The sequence below is a fragment of the Lampetra planeri genome, chromosome 25, assembly GCF_965212315.1.
Source record: "Lampetra planeri chromosome 25, kcLamPlan1.2.h2, whole genome shotgun sequence".
In the NCBI taxonomy this organism is placed as follows: domain Eukaryota; kingdom Metazoa; phylum Chordata; class Hyperoartia; order Petromyzontiformes; family Petromyzontidae; genus Lampetra; species Lampetra planeri.
In genome coordinates this window covers 2,590,055-2,609,420 of record NC_136131.1, presented here as the reverse complement: position 1 = coordinate 2,609,420, position 19,366 = coordinate 2,590,055, and the positions used below count along the sequence as shown (strand labels likewise).

The 19,366-nt window shown below is 48.6% G+C and overlaps 1 protein-coding gene across 1 annotated transcript in view; it reads left to right on the top strand.

The window, feature by feature from the left end:
- LOC144727244 (ATP-binding cassette sub-family C member 2-like) overlaps positions 1–18,297 on the top strand; it is a 68,642-nt gene extending 50,345 nt beyond the window's left edge. Inside the window, exons 23-33 of the mRNA XM_078605931.1 lie at positions 548–758; positions 2,594–2,748; positions 3,760–3,915; positions 5,338–5,537; positions 7,295–7,421; positions 8,304–8,405; positions 9,782–9,925; positions 12,211–12,369; positions 14,142–14,308; positions 14,947–15,141; positions 16,499–18,297. Of these exons, the coding sequence (XP_078462057.1) occupies positions 548–758; positions 2,594–2,748; positions 3,760–3,915; positions 5,338–5,537; positions 7,295–7,421; positions 8,304–8,405; positions 9,782–9,925; positions 12,211–12,369; positions 14,142–14,308; positions 14,947–15,141; positions 16,499–16,628 (1,746 nt within the window). The 3' untranslated portion in view covers positions 16,629–18,297. The remainder of the gene's footprint in view (positions 1–547; positions 759–2,593; positions 2,749–3,759; positions 3,916–5,337; positions 5,538–7,294; positions 7,422–8,303; positions 8,406–9,781; positions 9,926–12,210; positions 12,370–14,141; positions 14,309–14,946; positions 15,142–16,498) is intronic.
- The last annotated feature ends 1,069 nt before the right edge of the window (positions 18,298–19,366 follow it).

Sequence of the window (19,366 nt, the reverse complement as noted above, 5' to 3'; positions counted from 1 at the left end):
ACATTATTATTGTAATGCCTTGTATAAAGGTGTCAGTTTTGTACCAGTTGAAAGGGTAAAAACATATTGCTATATTTTGCCACTGGTAAAGGAGGTCTCATAGTATAAATGCTTACCCCGAGCTCTCAATACTCTGATAGTGCGCTGTTTTTGAGTTGTACGCCTTTTGGCGTCATCTGGTCCAACACCAATGGAGACTAGGCTCTAAGAAAAGCTGTCTCGGGTGTGGACCAATCAACTTCAAGGACAGTGCATTTCATTATCATTATCAGAGTTGTTTCTTTTTGTTTGCATTTTGACTGCTTGTCTTGTGGTTATTGCAAATATGATGCCTTGTATAAAGGTGTCAGTTTTGTACCAGTTGAAAGGGTAAAAACAAATTACTATATTTTGCCACTGGTAAAGGAGGTCTCATAGTGTACATTATTATTTATCTTGTTTACTCGGGGAACACCTCGTGTGTTCCCATGTTGGCGTGCAGGTCATGTGGTCCGTGTACATGCAGTACATACATGTGGTGTGTGTGTGTCCCCGTGTTGGCGTGCAGGTCAAGTGGTCCGTGTACATGCAGTACATGCGCTCCACAGGCCTCTTCTTATCGTTCCTCATCTTCATGGGAAACCTCCTGCAGAACGCGGCCGTCATCGGCCAGAACTTCTGGCTCAGCGACTGGACCTTCGATGCGGCCAGCTACCCCAACGTCACCTACGGCAACGATATGCGCCTGGGCGTCTACGGAGCGCTGGGGGTGGCTCAAGGTAAAGGCTTTAAACCCGAGCGAGCATCGTAGCATCGCCGCTAACGCCAGGGGTGTGCGCCACGCATCCTCTGAGACTTGTAATTTTTGGCAAAATGTATCCGTGGCTTTATCAACGGATGAAGGAAGGAGCGTCCGAGAAGTATCGGCTGGGCAACCGGTAGTGGCTTTGCTACACGTGGCCTGTCACCCAGCACTGCGGGAGGCAGCGGTGATGGTTGGTGAATGTGCACGAGCGTTGCCAATCTTCCTTCTCGTCGTTGTCGAGGTGCCGTAACCCTGGCTCTCCAGGAGAAGGCAGTTACCAAAGATGTGGACTCCACCTTGTTTCCGTCTGAATGGGATAGAGTGTTCCCCCTCGAATGCGTGGGTTTCCCCGGGTGCTTCGGTTTCTTCCCGCATGTAAACTGATTAATTGGCCGATAACACCTTCATATATAGAGGACCATAGAGCTTGGGCAATTGCAGGTGCTGGCTTACCATGTGACTGCTGCCTTCCCGCTCGTCTGTGGTTCTTCCGTGCGCCTCTGAGTTGTTCTCTCTTTTCTTCGAGAGCAAGCGAATACTGCGTGCGTTACAAGGTGAAATCATTGTTATTATTATTGTGATTTTATTCATGTTCATACGTTTATTATTCTTGCTTTGAATACTTTAACTAAACAGGACAGATTTGCTCCCTCACACCAAAATTTGAAAGACATGCCACTGTGGAAGCATGTGTTCAATAACACGGAATATTCACCTTTTTGATAATTCTTGACACTTACATGCATTTTATATTTAGTATCAATAATATCGTGCAACTCGAATGAGGATAATATCGACAAAATGCATAAAATCCTGGGGGGGAAATCACAAAATAATGCAGATAAATCTTGGAATTCACATTCCACACCCGACTTGACGACCTGGGGCTACTTTTAATTTTGGTTTTGAAACAATAATCTGCGAGGGAAAGCGAATTCCAAGTGACACTGAAGCGGTGTGCTACGAGTGAGTGGCTTGAACAGCGAGGGAGATTGAGTGATGTCGAGCAGAGATTGAAAGCCTTGGAAATGCATTCAACTTCAATGTAAATACGTAAAAAAATTATACGCGTTGTTATCAAGCTTTGTCATTGCTTTTCCATGCCAGGCCGCAAAACTTAGCAATGGATAATTATTGCGTTAAATGTGTTCACCGAATTATTTTACACAGTTAGAGCACCACACACACAATACAAATCAATAAATAGAGGCACGTGACAGCCTCCTCCTCCAGCACGTGCAGGGCAGCAACCAGTCACGCCTGGCATGCCCTGACGCACCTCACAGCCGGAGACGATAGGGCGCCATCGTCTGCTACTCCTCGCATTCACACAGTGGGGCTGTCGTGTAGTAGTAGTCGTAAGATGCCCCATCGATGTTCGGAAGCGGCCCAATACCCCTTGGGAGGTCGACGGATCACTGATGAGGTCGTTGTTGGGCACATCCACGCATCTCCATTCCTCGCCCCAGGCAGTGCGGCTATCCCGCATTGCGTTCGATGAAATGCACACTTTCCCGAGTTCAATTCCTGGCCACGGCAAACACCAGCCGGTGAGTGATATATGAGGCATGTCTGGGGCCAACCCCTTCACGCACCGACAGTGACTCCTGTGTGGTGAAGTATGGCCAAACAACCCTGATGACCTACAAAGCTCGGGGAGACCAGCAGATACGTGGATTGATTGATTGTTGCAGGGCTTCACATTATAACGCACGACATCCAAACGGAACGGGCTGCTGCTGTTATTTGTATTCTTTTTTCCCAACATAACAAACAAATCCCCCGCCAACTCGCCATTTGCCTCCCAAGGCCTCTTCGTCTTCCTGGCCGCGTTCATCACTGCCAAGGGCACGATCGAGGCTTCACGAGTGCTCCACCGCGACCTGCTGGGCAACATGCTGCACGCCCCCATGGCGTTCTACGACACCACTCCCATCGGCCGCATCGTCAACCGCTTCGCCAAGGTGCTCGCCGCCATCATCCTTACCCGCCCCTTGCTGGACATCTCTGGGAAAATAGAGCTTCACTGCTCATCAGATTCCTCCGGCGTGAATAAAATATTCCGATACTGTCCCATGTGCTCTCCACGATGCCAAATAAACCAGCCGACGTCTATAGAGTCAGGGTGTGATGAGAGATAAAGTGATGGGAGATAAAGTGATGAGATATAAAGACTCTCCTTACGTTCGTTCACCTTCCGCAAGATCCGCTCATCTCACTTCCCCGGTGAGGATGTTGCCGTGATGTTTGTCGTGGGCTAGCGCACCGGACTTGCCCTCATGGTGTTTGTACGGAGACACGTGAGTGGCATCGTAGGCTGGACAATTTGCTGGAGACGCTCGAGCGCTAGGGTACGCTGCCCTGGTGTAACGGTTGGCACACCGGACTAATAATCAGGGAATCGCCGGTTCAATTCCACCTCCCGGCACGGCAGTTGAAACAGGAGTAGTGCAAGCTTCTCAAATCCCACCACCCCAGTTGCTTCTTTCTCCACAACAGCATTAACAACAGTAAGTACACCACAGTTAGTTGATCCGCAGGTTGCGTGTTGTGGGGTAAAGACGTCTGGCATTGCGTGGACAACTCATCCAGATAACCCTCTTGGAGGCCCCTTCCTCTAGACTTTTTTATTTTACCAGGTAACGCCCACTGAGCTATGCAGCTCTTTTTCAGAAGCGACCTGGCCGCAACTACAGCTCAACGAAGTGGCTTATCATCGTGTGGAAATTTACAGCAATCAAATACTCTAAACACACGTTGATTCTAAATGTGGAGGGGAAAACACACGACCACGGGGAGAGAGACATGCAAACTCCGAATATACAGCAGCAGGCGTCAGGGTCGTGATCGAACCCACGACCTCCTGCATACCAAACGAAGGAGTTAACATCTCGCGGCGAGATGATAACTCTGCTGGCAAGCAGGGCTGCACCTTTGCCTTTTTCCTTCACCTTTTCTCGTGACTCCCCAAACAGGACATCAACACGATCGACGACACCTTGCCCATGTCGTTCCGCTCGTGGATCTCGTGCGCGTTCGGCGTCCTCAGCACCGTCCTCGTCATCTGCATCGCGACGCCCCTCTTCGCCGCCGTCATCGTGCCCATCGCCATCTTCTACTTCTTCGTGCAGGTGCCGACTCGCTTGACACGTTCCCGTCGGTGCGGGGAGCGGCACAGCGCGGCGAGCGAGCGAGTGAGCGCGGCGTCAACGCGCTCTGCAACGGGAGGAGTCGGGGGATGGTTCTATTCTGTGATCTGTGGTTTTATTCTATGATCACATCTGTATTCAGATCAACGACGTCCATTTCGCCTATGCAGTCTGTTCTCCTATAACGCGGTGGTAGTTTGGTTCCTGAAGAACGCCGCATTATGATAAAGTCACGTTATAATAAATAATGTAGCGAAGAGCACAGTCCACGATAACACGGTGAGATGCGTACGCAGACTGAACAAAAACTGAGGCGCGTGGGTAGCATCTAGAAGCATCCAGCAGCATCCCACTTCCTTGTGCGATGCTACGCCGAGGCAGCCGTACAACCGCTTATTCCTCCTCGCGCGACGTCACTAAGTTCACGCGATAGCGTTATATCCAATTCGCATCCGCGTTATAGAAATGTGTTCCCTAAAGAACAGACTGCAGATGAGGATATTAGTCGTGTTTAAGGTGACACGAAAACACCCGAGAAGTGGGCTACTGTCTGCCACCCTTGGCGGTGGTTATGCTCGCGCTTGTGACTTATCGACGAGTTCCGAGGAAGCTTCGTACCATACTAACACCGGTACAGCAGTGCAGTCTTCCCTCGTTATTCACGGACTTGCTATCTGCGGTTTTGGCTATCCACGATTCGCCTCTGGAACTCTACACGACTGCATGGATAAAGTAATGAGATAAAGTGATGAGATATGAAGTGATGCGAGATAAAATTACGAGATATAAAGCGATGAGATATAAAGTTACGAGAGATACAGTGATGAAATTTAAAGTGATGAGAGATAAAGTTTATTTACGTAATTAAATAAGGCAATTCATGAAAAAAGATAGCTTTTCATCGGCCAATATCATTACCCGCGAAATTTGGTTTTCACGAGCATCACTGGAACGTGTCGCTCGCGCATAATGAGGTAACACTCTACGTCAATGCTTTCATTGAATAAATGCTCAGCGTTGGGAGAGTTTCAACACGCGAGTACGTGCGTGTGTGTGTGCGTGCGTGCTCGAAATCTAAAGGCTTTTGCCTGCCGCGTGTCCCCTCCGTGCGGCCCCCCTTCAACGTGCACATGGCCTGGCACAAGCGTCGTGGTGACGTCACCGCCACTTAGTGGCGAATGGCGGTTGTTGTTGTGACACGTGCCGTTCCACCTCGGCACGTGATTTTTCTGTTTGCGCATAGTCACTTTAAGATGTTTTCTTGTTCATCATGTTTTTTGTTGTTGTTGCGGTTGCACCCGATTCAAGAGCCGAATGGCTCACAGGGCTATACCAAATAAATGAACTTGAACTTGAACTGTCTCTAACTGAAAATGAAACTCTCCCCTCCTCCTCCACCGGCAGCGCTTTTACGTGAGCACGTCGCGCCAGCTCCGTCGCCTGGACTCGGTGACGCGCTCGCCCATCTACTCTCACTTCGGGGAGACGGTGCAGGGCCTGAGCGTGATCCGGGCCTACAGGCATCTTCCTCGCTTCCTCGCGCACAACGTCAAGATCGTGGACGTCAACCAAGTGTGCGTCTTCCCCTGGATCGTGTCCAATCGGTGAGTGGCCTGGCCCGTCTTCCTTGGGTCCTGCGTTGCCTTTGGTCACGAGTTCTACACGTGCCGCCCGCGGAGTGACCTGTCGAGCACATTTGCCGACGGGAAGAAACTGGAGAAAAAAATAATGCCGATGAGAGGAAAGTTGACTGATCCGTAGAGAGATATTGCAAATCAGCGGCTTACCTGCTACGCTGCCTACTGAGGGGGAACCTCACCACGCCTGCAAGTGGATCTCAAGCGCATGACTCCTGCCTCCAAAGTGATGAATTAGAGATGTGCACATTGTTACAAAATGATCTTATGTGGAGGTGAGGTAAATTAACGATTACTCTCATGAGGTTTTTAGTCTTTCCAAATATCTAAATTGGGTTCAAAATCAGTTTTTGATATATACAACATATCGAAACAAAAAAAACAGTGTTAATGTATGAAAGTGTCTCAAGACAGAAACATCCCAAGTTGCTCAACAGGATTGGGGGGGGGGTGTACAGTGAGGGAAAAAAGTATTTGATCCCCTGCTGATTTTGTACGTTTGCCCACTGACAAAAAAATGATCAGTCTATAATTTTAATGGTAGGTTTATTTGAACAGTGAGAGACAGAATAACAACAAATCCAGAAAAACGCATGTCAAATATGTTATAAATTCATTTGCATTTTAATGAGGGAAATAAGTATCAAATACTTTTTTCCCTCACTGTAAATGGTGACGCAACAGAGAATTGCGATGTTGAAAAAGATAGGCTGTAGTGCATTGTGGGTAGCTTAGATGACATTAGATTGGAGGGGGGGGGGCAATAATTAGCAGAATAGACAAAGAGTTTGAATAAAGACTTCGACAGGTGCATGGAATCGGAATTGCAGAGAAGGCGTGGTTTCTGGAACAGATGGGGATGGGAAGAGTGGTAGAGCACAATGGGAGGAGAGAGGTAGGCGCACGATACAGTTTACACTATGAGCAATGCATTAATATTTTTACTATACACTTTCGATGGCGGGTATTTATCCACAGGGAGCAGAAAAGTGAAATGTCAGAATGATAATCTTTCAGAATTTTTTATCCTGAAAAAATCCGATGAGCCATCAAGCTCTTTTTCACCGACGTTCAGGAGGAATGTCTTGTCACGTGCCCTGGCGGCTCTTGCTGAACGCCAGCAAAAGCATTGTCTTGTTATAGCGTGTGGTGGTGGCTATGCACGTGGTCTATAATCCAGCACTGTGGAGGTGAGGGTTGGTGGATCGCGCACATTTTGCGAAACTCCTTTCCCATGGGTGTCGAGGAGGTGCCACGCGCCGGCTCGCCACGAGGTGGTACAGCAAAAATGTGGAGTCCGCTTGTTCCATCTGCATGGGATGGAGTGTTTCCCCCCTCGCACGCGTGGGGTTTGTTTGGTTGCTCTGGTTTCGTGCCACATGTGAACACTCATTAATTGGCCAAATAACACCTTAGTTTATAGGGGATCGCAGAGCTTGGGATATTATTGTTGCCGCCGAATCGCCGTATGGCTGCCTTGTATGTATGTTGAACTTCTTTCGCATTGTATGCAGGCAACCGTGCTAATTGGAGATGCGGGGAAGGACAACAAACTAAACACAAAAAGCAGTTCTAAGGGGATGAGTTCCTGCTCATCAGCAGTTCCTCGTGCCGACGAGTCGTTCTCTTATCAATGAGAGTGCAGCGTGCTTCATGTTGAAGTCATTGAATTCGTATTCCATACGCTGTGATCACATGACTCAACGCCTCGTCGTGTGCTGCAGGTGGCTGGCTATCCGCCTCGAGTTCACGGGAAACCTGGTCGTCTTCTTCGCCGCGCTCTTCGCTGTCCTGGCGCGGGGGACAACAGCCGGCGGTGTTGTGGGCCTGTCAATCTCCTACGCCCTCAACGTGAGCAACACCCCCCCCCCCCCGCCGCCGCTTGGCTCATTAAAGACACCCCGAGTCTTTATCTTCCCGCTGCCGGACACTTCGTACCTTTCCCATGCCGCGAGGCGCAGAACTTATGACCTCTGCAGACGAGCCGGTGAGCTGCAGGCACGGAAGGAAGCAGCCCTCGGCGCGAGAGGTTTTGCAGCAGCGGTTTAACAGAGTGCTTGGTGTTTGCAACGTGAGGGAGTGTGATCGGAGCTTCTACTGTGGGCAGCGAAGGGTTATTGTGCCGATGCTCTGGGGACAAACAGGTTTAACGGGCCTCGTGGTACGTACGATGTATCGGGTCCTCTCACCCCAGGTGAATTAAATATCAGTGTGTGCCTCATAGAGTGGGATCGATGAACTCGCTTTTGTCCAGCTCTCGTTCTCATTGGGCCTGTGTCTGATTACATCACCAGCCACCCGCCTAGTCACAGTTTGATTGTGGCCATGCAATACAAACTATGGACCATATAGCAAACTACTGTAGTCTGCGCTCCTTCAGTGGAGGAGTGGTAAAACTACAAAAATTATCTGAAGTACTCTCGCTGTGGCGAGCAGACCTCAACATTGACATTTAGCTGCTGAACGTATCGCTGCCAGAGGCAAGAATAGAACAAGGCACCCATGAGCTTGCTCCCTGGCTGTGAATTTTCAAGCTCAGACTCTTGTTTGTCACGTGACAATTTCATCAATTGGCCGTGTCGGGTGGAGGAGGGTGTACGACACACATTTTACTTACGTGAATAATAATTTCAATCGCTAAAGGCGCAAATATCACGGGGGGGGGGGGGATCCTGACAAGACGACATTTTTGTGACGGGCGTTCCGGGCGCGTGCCTCTGATGTGGAGCGCAGGTGACGCAGACTCTCAACTGGCTCGTGCGGCAGACGTGCGAGCTGGAGACCAACGTGGTGGCGGTGGAGCGAGTGAGCGAGTACACGGAGATCGACCGCGAGGTGAGGGCGGCTCCTGCAGCAGGGCGGTGCAGCCGCTCACTTATCCACACAAAGACAAAGATCCCACGTTATCGCCTGAACAGACTGTTGGGGCATTTGAGGCTGAGTCGACCTCGGGGAGGCCCATGATCGGCTCAGATAATCATCACTGTTGTTTGTCGTGAGTGGGAATCGAACTCGGGTCGCCGGGTTCGTAGCGTAATCGCGCAAACTGCTACACTGCCGCTCCCCGCTATTCACACACGCACGCAGCATGGACGTGCGCACACAGTCCGGCGATGCAAATGCGACTCGCCGTGGACCGGGGTACAGGTGGAGATGTGAAAAGGTCAGAGAAGTGAACATTAATGGAAAATGACAGTCCCACACTGTGCACAAACACTGCACTAGGTGTGGGTGGCTAATTTGTCAGGGCGGTCAGATTATGCGACTTACTGTGATTGGTAATGGAAATTGAACGCAAGCTAATATTAGGTTACCTTCGACCGAAGCACCTTCATCACGTGTACCATTTTTGTAATTGCTGTACAGCGCCTTGGATGAAGGCGCTGTACACATCTAGATGAGAGAAGGCAAGTGAAGAGGGGGAGTGAAGTGAGGGAAGCGAGCAGTAGCTGAGCAGCAAGAGGATTAGAGCAATGTGGAGCAACAACGCGGAAAAATTCTTTTTTTTAACAACGTTGTAGCAAATGGAATTTTTAGTCGGAATAAGGAGGTGATTCTGAGGCTACGGGAGGAAGAAAGTTGCCCTTTAGGTCATTGGCGGATTTGTTTAACCTTTAGGATGAGGACCTTTAGGGTGAAGACATCCCAGTGGTGGTCTTTGCGGATATTCAGTGCGGGACAGAATTGAGTTGAGCTACAGGTTACCACGATGAGCTCTAGAGAGGGGGCGTCAGAGGGCAAAGCGGAGAGCGGAGTGGTTCAGTGGAATTAGACTTTTCAAGGTGGATTCAGAAGCTAGGCTGTAGATGGTGTTGTAATAATCAAATATGAGCAGAGTGGTGGCTTTAACAATATTCAGACGGGGAGTCGATGTGGAATGCAACGCTTGTTCCTGTATCGGAATCCAATATTGGTTTTTATCTCGTTGTGTCACGTGGTCAACGTGGGTATTGGAACACAGTTTTGAGTCCAGGTCAACGTCTAGATATTGAAGGTTGTCAACATCCCCAATATGCATGGTGTGGCGAGACAGGTTTGGAGAATAACTTTTCGTGGAGAATAACTTTTCGTGAGCATTGAGGACCAGCTTGAGGGCAGATGTGAAGGAAGGCAATTTGTATTTTTAATTGGCCACAATGCAGTTCAACCACTAGACGTCGTGAAGCCTGCGCCGGTCTCTCCTCAACCGCTGTTGTGCCGTGAGCGCGCAGGCGGCGTGGGAGACGGAGACACGGCCCCCGAGCGAGTGGCCGGACCGCGGGCAGGTGGAGTTCGTGGACTACAGCACGCGCTACCGCCCCGAGCTGGAGCTCGTGCTCAAGGGTATCAGCTTCAGCATCCAGCCTGGGGAGAAGGTGCCCTGCACACAAAGATGGAAACAAAGACAAAGATCCACGCACCACCCCCCCCCCCCCCCCCCCCCCCGTGTAGCCTTAACAGACTGTTGTGGCAAGTGCCGTTAGCGATACACCTACAAAGGCCGGCATGGTACGCGAGGGGGTGAGTGGTCAGCATTACACCCGGCCACCTTTGTCTGTCCCCCCCCACCCCACCGTGATTGTGATGGCTGACAGATGCACCACCTGTACCCCCACTCTGCCAATTTGCTGCATTCTAGCCGCCCGGTGATCCACTCGTTGTTGTGATTGTGGCTCCTCATCCCTCTGTTGTTGTTGGAGGGCGACTTCCTCAAACTGCCCAGTAGCGTCCTTCATGAGCCTCCTCCATAGAGGCCAAACTTAACATTGCTGGTGCAAGTCATTGGCAATTTCACCCAGAGCCACATCCTCTTTTCTCGCCCATGCCACGCCCGTTCATCCCCTTCTGCCTGGCCAAACAAAAGCTGCTGAGGCATGTGGGCTACAGGATTCAGCCAACACAGCCTTGCCTGCTGGAGGAGATCACTAATGGAAGTGTCCAGATCTGTCAAAGATCTTTGAGCTCCTCATACAAACTAGCCTGGTTAAACCCAGGATGGATCGTAGGCAGGCCAGCGTGAATGTTTCAAACCAGTGCAGATGTTCCTTCAGTGGGACCAATTTTTGGAAGCATAGTGAAGGAAGGGCATGATTGTGGCCATGAACACCTGGAGCTTCGTATTGAGCGACAGGCCAAGCAGCTTTCCTACAGAGTTACACACCTGATGGAAATATAATACTGCTCACCTGAATCGGAGTGAGACATCTGCTGGCAAACCGAAACTGGTCATAAGCACACTGCCTAGTATGGAAACTTCTCCAATCTCTCCACAACCGCCGAAACACACTCATCTCACATAACAGCAACCAACTATGATTTGCCACTAAGTGGCAGTGATGCCACCACGGCCCTTGTACCAGGCTCCGTGCACTTTGAAGCCACGTGAAGTGTGGAAAGCTTGCTGACAGGAGATCATGGGACAGACCCAGGCGTTACGGGTTGACCAAGACTATTGACAGCTGACACTCACACACGCTCAAAGCTGGAGCACTTCACTCTGTGAAGGTTCATCTGACTTTGAATGTTTCCTTTAAATTTTCTTTGCTCTTTTTGTCCCATGCCACGTGCATTGAGCCACGTACGGCACGCGCACGGTGCGCAATGTCAATCAATCTTCAATCAATCAAAGCATAGCGCAGGTGACTGCCCAATACACCACACATATCCTGGTGGCATATTGGGCATACCACAGATAACAAGCAGCCTCCACTCAGCTACCATCCCAGATGCAGTGGAATATCTTATAAAATAAAATATACAATTGTACCCTGCTGCTTTTTTCAAACACCGTACAAAAGAAGAATTGGTGGTACCCTTTATCTATCCAATAGATTAAATAAACTCATTGAGATACGTGAAACGATGTTGCCTCTCTTGCGAGGATCTTTCATATGGCTGATGTAGATGCAGAGCAGCAACTACAATTTCACATTGAGGTGGTTAAGCCAGACAACTGCGTCAGGAGCAGTGGAGTGTTATCGCTGTGATGTCTCCTTCGTATATTTGTGGATCGGGCAGTGCGTCGTTATATGTTGTACGGTCTGTTCTGAATGACCACAGTCGCACACTGGAGAGTTTATTTTTCCATGTGTGCATCAGATATTCGCATCTGCCATGGTTTGTGCAGTGGATACGATTTAGGGTGGACCATGAGCTTCTTGGACGATCAAATCCAATGGATCTTCTGCATTGGGTCTTTCACAAGGTGTTTGTGAGTTCTTTTGAACTCCATTCAGCTTTCCAAGCTTAATGGGGGTTGAGCACATGGGTCCAGAAGGGCTTATGCGACTTCAAGCGATGACGAGGGACGTTATTGAGGTCCTGGTGAATGGGAAGGCGACAGTTTTCCTTGATTCGAGGGACTTCCCAAAGGGTTGCAGCATCGCGGCGGATGGGTGGCGGGGGGGGGAGATTTTTTGACAGCACGGGAAGCCAGGGTGTTGGGCAGAGGTCGCAACCGGGTACCCGATACCCGTACCCTATCCGATACCCGGCTACCCGTACCCAGCCGGGTACGGGTATCCGTTTGCGACCCTGGTGCGGCTGGGTATGGGTACAGGTAAGGAATCAAAACCCGTTTGCGACCTCTGGTGTTGGGCTCGCCTTGCCTGGGTGGCCTGGGTTAACGCGTCGACGTGCCGGCGTGCGCTGCGTATCACAGGTGGGAATCGTGGGGCGCACGGGCGCGGGGAAGTCGTCTCTCACCAGCTGCCTCTTCCGCATGATGGAGGCGGCCGGCGGCTCTATCCGCATCGACGGCATCGACATCGCCCCCATCGGCCTGCACGACCTGCGCTCCAAGCTCACCATCATCCCGCAGGTGATCGACAGGGGGGGGAGCGCGGACACTTGACAGCCGTGGGTTGTCAGGACATCGCCCAACATCTTTAGATTACTTACTTTTTGGTTCACTCGCTCCACCACCACGTTGGTCTCCAGCTCGCACGTCTGCCGCACGAGTCAGTTGACGGTCTGCGTCACCTGCGCTCCACGTCAGAGCCACGCGCCCGGAACGCCCGTCAGTCACGTAGGTAGAAAAAATAATAGATCACGACGTTTCGATCGCAACACAAGCAACCGTCATCAGGTGTGAAACAAACACAGCAGGAGGACTGCTGTCGTAGGAAACGTCGTGATCTATTATTATTTTTTCTACCTACGTGACTTTACCGAAAGAACCAAAGAGGATGGATTCCTGCAGTCACGAAAGCTTCAAATCAAGATCTTTAGATTACACCCACAAAATCTTGTGCCCCTGGTCAGCACAACACACACACACACATTGACAGAGTCAAAATAAGACAAAGATCCCCCCGGTGTAGCCTCTTAACAGACCGTTTGGGCAAGTGCTGTGAGCAAGAGCACCTTTGAAGGCAAGCACGGCACACGAGTCGGTGGGTGGCCAGCACCATGCCTGGCCACATTGCACCAAGTACTTATTTCAGACTGCATATACCAAGGTGAGGCCCAGGACTGCTTCAGATATCCTTTGTGAACGTTGTTGGTCATGAACGGGAATCAAACTCAGGTCGCTAGGTTCGTAGATAAACGCACGAACCACAATACTGACCATTACACTATCGCTCCCCACAGCACACACACACACGGGCAATTTTCTTAAATCCCCATGTCCACCACATAATACAAATGGGTACACCAGAGTTGGTGGACCATCAGATCACGTGTGGTGCGGTAAAGTGGGGGGGGGGGGGGCGAAATCCAACGATTTGCAAGACTTTGGACCAGTGTGGAAGAGTAGGCCAAATAGCCCCCTGAAATGGCTCTCTTGTTTACTAAACTAAACTATTTTTATTTTACCAGGTAAGTCCCACTGAGCTATGTAGCTCTTTTTCACCAACGACCTGGCCACAAATCATAGCCCGATGAAGTGGAAACGTATAGCAGCCCAATAATCTAAAAGCATGTTTATAAACGTGGAGGGAAAAACCAGTGGACTCGGAGAAAAATCCACGTGACGACAGGGAGAAGATAAAACCTCCAAATATAGAGCAGCAGGTATCAGGGTCAGCATCGAACCCACGGCCTCCTGCATAGCAGGCGAGGTAGACATGCACAAATTGTTATTTTGTTACTCTTTGTTTATTTCCAGTAAAGTCACGTAGGTTAAAAGAAGAAAACAAATAAATAAAATCACGACGTTTCGGAGGCAACACAAGCCTCCGTCTTCAGGTGGACCCGTCACAGCAAAATGACTGTATCAAGTGAAGAGAGCTCTAAGAGACACGGCCTTATATACTGGTTAAGGGGAGGGGGGAGGAGCCAGGGTGCGCCGTGGGGGTGGGGGGGTATAAGCTGGTGAGGTCACGACCAGTGCTGCCACTGCGGCTACACCTGGAGTTGTAGCCGAGGCCTTGTGATGTAGATGACGTAAGTAGATAAGCGAGCAAGGATTACGCCGCCTTTAGTTATGCACGCCGGTGGGTTGCAGGCAAGCAGTGTGTGAAAAGCTAAAAAAACTACTATGGCTGTACAATTATAAGGCAGCTAGAGTTTGGCTTGGTTGATGACATCTTTTGTTATTCTCACCAAACCGCGTCTTCTTCCTTCTCTTTCTGACCCGACCCCACCCAGGACCCCGTGCTCTTTTCAGGGCCTCTGCGCATGAACCTGGACCCCTTTGGGCACCACAGTGACGAGGAGCTGTGGAGCGCTCTGGAGATGGCACACCTGAAGGCTCACGTGCGGTCCTTGGAAGCAGGCCTTGATCACCCCATCTCTGAGGGAGGGGAGAATCTCAGGTAGGTTTTTTTTGGTGCTTTTTTGGAATCTCGCGAAAGAGAAAATTCATTCGGTGTGTACATGTAACCATTTCATGTATAGGGCAATGCGTAGAGTATATTGTATGTCAATAAGCATGACAGAGGGAGATGTCTTGAAATCTAAACAGACAGGCTTTCAGTGGAAACCTAAACCACATTTTATCATGGCAAGGGAAGGGCTGTTCAACCAATGCAATCGGCAAAACATACGCAATCGTGTTGGATGATAGTATCAATCTTCATATGGCTGATGTCGATGTAGAGCAACAATTGTAATATTACATTGAGGCGGTTAATGAGCTAGTTAATAGCACCAGGAGTCGCAGAGCAAATCGCTTTGATACCTCCTTATATAGGAATGAAGCGTCGAGTTGTCAAATGTGCCTTTGTCTGTTCTGCGTGACCAGTCGCCGCACACTGCTGCAGCGTTTTTTTAAATTTGCATTTGTGCATCAAGTAACCGCGTTTGCTACACCGGTGTATCAGTGCGCTGGCATCGATTCGACGAATGTACATCCCTCCTCGTGTTGTCGAGCGTACACTGCGGTAGGGATTGCACCTCCGTTGGGTGATGGGCGGACACGCCGTTGCTACTTCCCCTGTGCGCTCTCCCGCAGCGTTGGGCAGAGGCAGCTCGTGTGCCTGGCGCGCGCGCTGCTCCGCAAGAGCCGCATCCTCATCCTGGACGAGGCCACGGCGGCCGTGGACCTGGAGACGGACGACCTCATCCAAGCGACGATCCGGCGCGAGTGCCAGAACCGCACCGTGCTCACCATCGCGCACCGCCTCAACACCGTCATCGACTACACGCGGTGAGCCCACGTGCAGCCGGCACCCCGTCGTGCACAGCACCGCCTTTGGGGTCGCGACCTCTTGGGTCTCGCCAGAACATGGGCCCTCGGGAGCGGGAGATGCCCTTGCATGCCGAGCAAGGGACGGGGGACGATCGTCGGATCAAGGGGGCGGCATTAGCTGGCTAATATTCCTGGGTAATGCTATTACTCAGGGGGCAAAACCCAGACCAGACATTGTCTTATGTATGGAACCTTTTTGGCAGTATTAAGATTTTAAAAAAGAAGAAAACTCAACACATGTCATAATAACAATGTTTGTCCAGGTTGCTTAATTCCTACAACCTAGGCAGTCGTCAGTTTGCACAACTACCCAAGTTTGGCCTAGTTAAGGTCGCAATCTTAATCATAACGTGTGCAATTTGATAATTAAAACACCGCATGAGAGTTAATTGCAGGTAGAAATATGCTGCGTAGGCAGCTGTTCTATATTTTTGTTATTTAATAAAATCTTCGTGTTGTATTACAGGCTCAGTCACTGATTGGCCTGGCAGCCTGTGTAATCACAGTATCATGTGCATTTGATCTCCATCTCAATGTCCTCTTCATGTAATGCTTTCTCACAGAGGCCTACGTGTACAGTACTGTACATGATACATGACAGTCTGAGAATGCCTACATATTGTCAATCGTGTAATGTTTTGAAAAATAATGCATTACAACTTCTTCCTCACTGCAGCTTGCTTTTGGCACGGTTTTCCCCTTTGATACCAAACCTTTTGCTGATGTTTAAATATTGGGGAGGCCTTCATCCAGCAGTGGATTGGCAATTGGCTTAAATTGTACTCTTAGGTTTTTTTGGTAAAGTTACGTAGGTAAGAATAAATAATAAAAATAATAGAAATAATAATAGAAATAAAGTGATAAATCACGACGTTTCGGAGGCAACACAAGTCTCCGTCATCAGGTGGGTGGGACCGTCACAGCTAGATTTACTGTATCAAGTATTATTTCTATTATTTTTATTATTTATTCTTACCTACGTGACTTTACCGAAAAAACCTAAGAGTATGAATCCTTGCAGTCACGAAAGCTTCAAATCTAGAATTGGCTTAAATTGGATGCTATTCCCACCTTTGCAGGTAGACACCATTTCCAGCCGCTCTTTTCGCAAGAACGCATGGCTAATGGCCACTTTTGCTGGCAATTCACACAAGGCACTAACAACCCTCGAGATTGTCGACTGGCTGGGAAGGACCGGTGGCCATTTGTTACTGGCACAGGTGCTGATGTGGGCATGGCCAGGGGGGAATTTGCGGGGCTCGTTTTTGACGAAACATAAACATTGTAATTATTTCACTCTTTGTGTCGCTTTCAGAGTCATGGTGCTCGACGGCGGATGTCTCGCCGAGTTTGATTCGCCGGCTGCTCTCCTGAAGAAGAGGGGCATCTTCTATACTATGGCGAAGGATGCTGGGCTGGCCGAAGAAAAGGCCACACATCTGTGAAATAATGTTTTGAACATTTTCAGATGAAAGTTAGTTAATTCCCAAAATAGTACATGCTGTATTAACATTCGCAATCGTTTGCTGTAAGCTTCAGTTGTTTTGATCACTTACGGGATAAAAACAACAACCTTTTGTCGACAAACAGAAGCCTGCGTGAATTGACAGCAGAATAGAGGCTGTGTACACGAGCCAGTTGAAAAGGGTTTTACTGGCACAGAACAATTATTACTCTGCAAAGGTCGAGTTTGCATGCGAAAAAAACGATCACGCACGTGCGGTTAAGGAGAGGTCACGTGACCCTTGGGGTCTGTTTAGGTGCGTTCATAAGGTGTTCCACAGTATGTGGTTTTCGTTTATTTTGAGTGCAAGGTTTTAAAAATATTTTCATTGCTAAATCTCTGTCAGGTTTTTCTGTTCTTACATCATTTTAGCAGTTTTTATTTTATTTGAAGACCACGTTTTTGTACGGTAGTTCATTGCAACATTGCAGTAAAATAGTGCAAGGCTCCAGTTTATGCATCTCCCCCATAGGCTATCATTAAAGATTGTCGGCCATTTATCAAAATAACTCATGACTTCAATACAATATTGCATTCAACCTGTTGAGAGTACATTTTACTCATATAAGTATCAAACGAGGCGTGTAAATTAACATCCCACCTCCACCAGACATGCAGAATATCATCAAAGAATGCCATCTTCCATGAAGAGGATGTTACATTGTTTGCTATATTTAGACAATCGCGAGCCTTATCAGTGCCTTAATGCCAAGATTATAAACTCTCTGGCACAACGGAATTGGGTGATTGACCATTCTATGGTCGCAGGTCTCTCTCCGAGAAAAAAATACTCCACAATAGATTTATGTTCTGCACATCCAAACTTTTGAAGCACTTACAAAATATTTTTCATCATACATTCCAATGAAAAGTGTAAATAAGATTAGGTGGCTGGGGAGAGAGAGGGATTCTCATTTGGCTGTCACCATTGGGATCTGGGTTCAAATCCAGATTTCAACTGCATGTGATTACACTGGGTTTCAAGTGAAGCGAAACTGTAAACTATTTTCATTTTACCAGGTCAGGCTCACTGAGCTATACAGATTTTTTTTTAGAAGCGTCCAGGCCACAAATGATAGCTCAACGAAGTGGCTTATCACGTGGAAATGTATCGCAAGACTAGACGCACGTTTCTAAACGTGGACGAAAAAACTGGAGGACCCAGAGAAAAATCCATGCGACCACGGAAAGAGAGAGACTCCAAATATACAGGCTTCGGGCTCTGGATCGAACCCAAAACCTCCTGGGTGAGTTTATGGTCTCAGCCCAGTCACTATTCCCCACACCTCCAATTAGCACGGTTGGCTACGTACGATGCGAAAGAAGTTCAACACATTGAGCTCACAATGAGCTATGCTCATTCATCTGCATTGGTGGCACTGAGACAATTGTGAAAATTCGACATTCCCATGGTGTTGGACGAGCCTCATCAAGTAAAAATCACCGTTCATAACTCGTATTTTAAAAGTTTGTTCCATTAATTGACAGCTGGTTAAAGAAAAGGTTAATTTTAATGGAAATTAAAATGACACCAAGGGGAAATGACCAGCTGTGTATCGACTGTCTTTGTAACTCTGACTTGCACCGGAATAAATTTGCATTTTCATCAATGTCTTGTCATCATTGTCAATACATCTGCGAAGTTAGTTTAATTGAAACAGATGTTCCACTTACATGTGAAATGTTACAAGCACTGTACGTACATTGGCTAGGAGGCACGAAATGCTGGTTATGCTCACAATACGTGCGTTCAATGAGCGTGAGAATGGATCATTTTATTGTACGTGTGGTGGTTCGCTTATTTAAACTTCGCAGCCACAAGAGGTTCTAAATCCAACACAGCGGCAATCCCTCTCTCCCAAACAGGGCTCGTTTATTCTTCAGACAAATCACAACCGAAATCGTGGCAATTTATCATATGGCAAGGGGGGGGGAGGAAATGTTTACTTACCAATTGGCTAGTGAGCTTCATCACCAGCTGAAGCTCTAAAGAGGTATTATCACGCAAAGCGCTTCTCCAACCGGTTCGGTGAGTGTGTCGTCGCACACGAAAAGCATTTTTTTTTTAGCAAGTAGGAAGATTGTAAAGTATGTGCTCTTGCCTTCAGTTATCGTATTCTTGGTTCTTTCGGTAAAGTCACGTAGAAGGGAAACAATACATTAATTTTATTATTTTATTGTTTATTATTTTATTGTTTCCCTTCTACGTGACGTTACCGAAAGAATCAAGAATATGAATCCCTGCAGTCACGAAAGCTTTAAATAAAAAATTTGTTATCGTATCAAAGTCAAGTGGATTCATATGCGTGCATGATCAAATAGCCGAAGAGATAACATGCCCCACCTTTGTACATGGGGCCAGATTGCATTCAAGTGCAATGTGATCATTGCACATTGCACGCTCTTCCACGCCGTGTCTCCTGCCAAACCTGTACGGGTCTTTCCACACAGGCCCACCGCGTCTGCTGTTGGCAGTGCCACGTCTTGAGGAGCCAGCATCGTAGTTGCTGCAGGGCATCTCAGGAGACGATCCACGTGGTTTGCGTTTCCTGACAAGCACACATTGGTCGGTTGTTGTGTAGAAGCTCGTGATTTCACGAGGGAGTTGCATCTTGCCGAAACTCACTCTCTTCAGTCTGTTTAGGCTCCGCCACGTGAGCCACTTGGAATTGGAGCCAG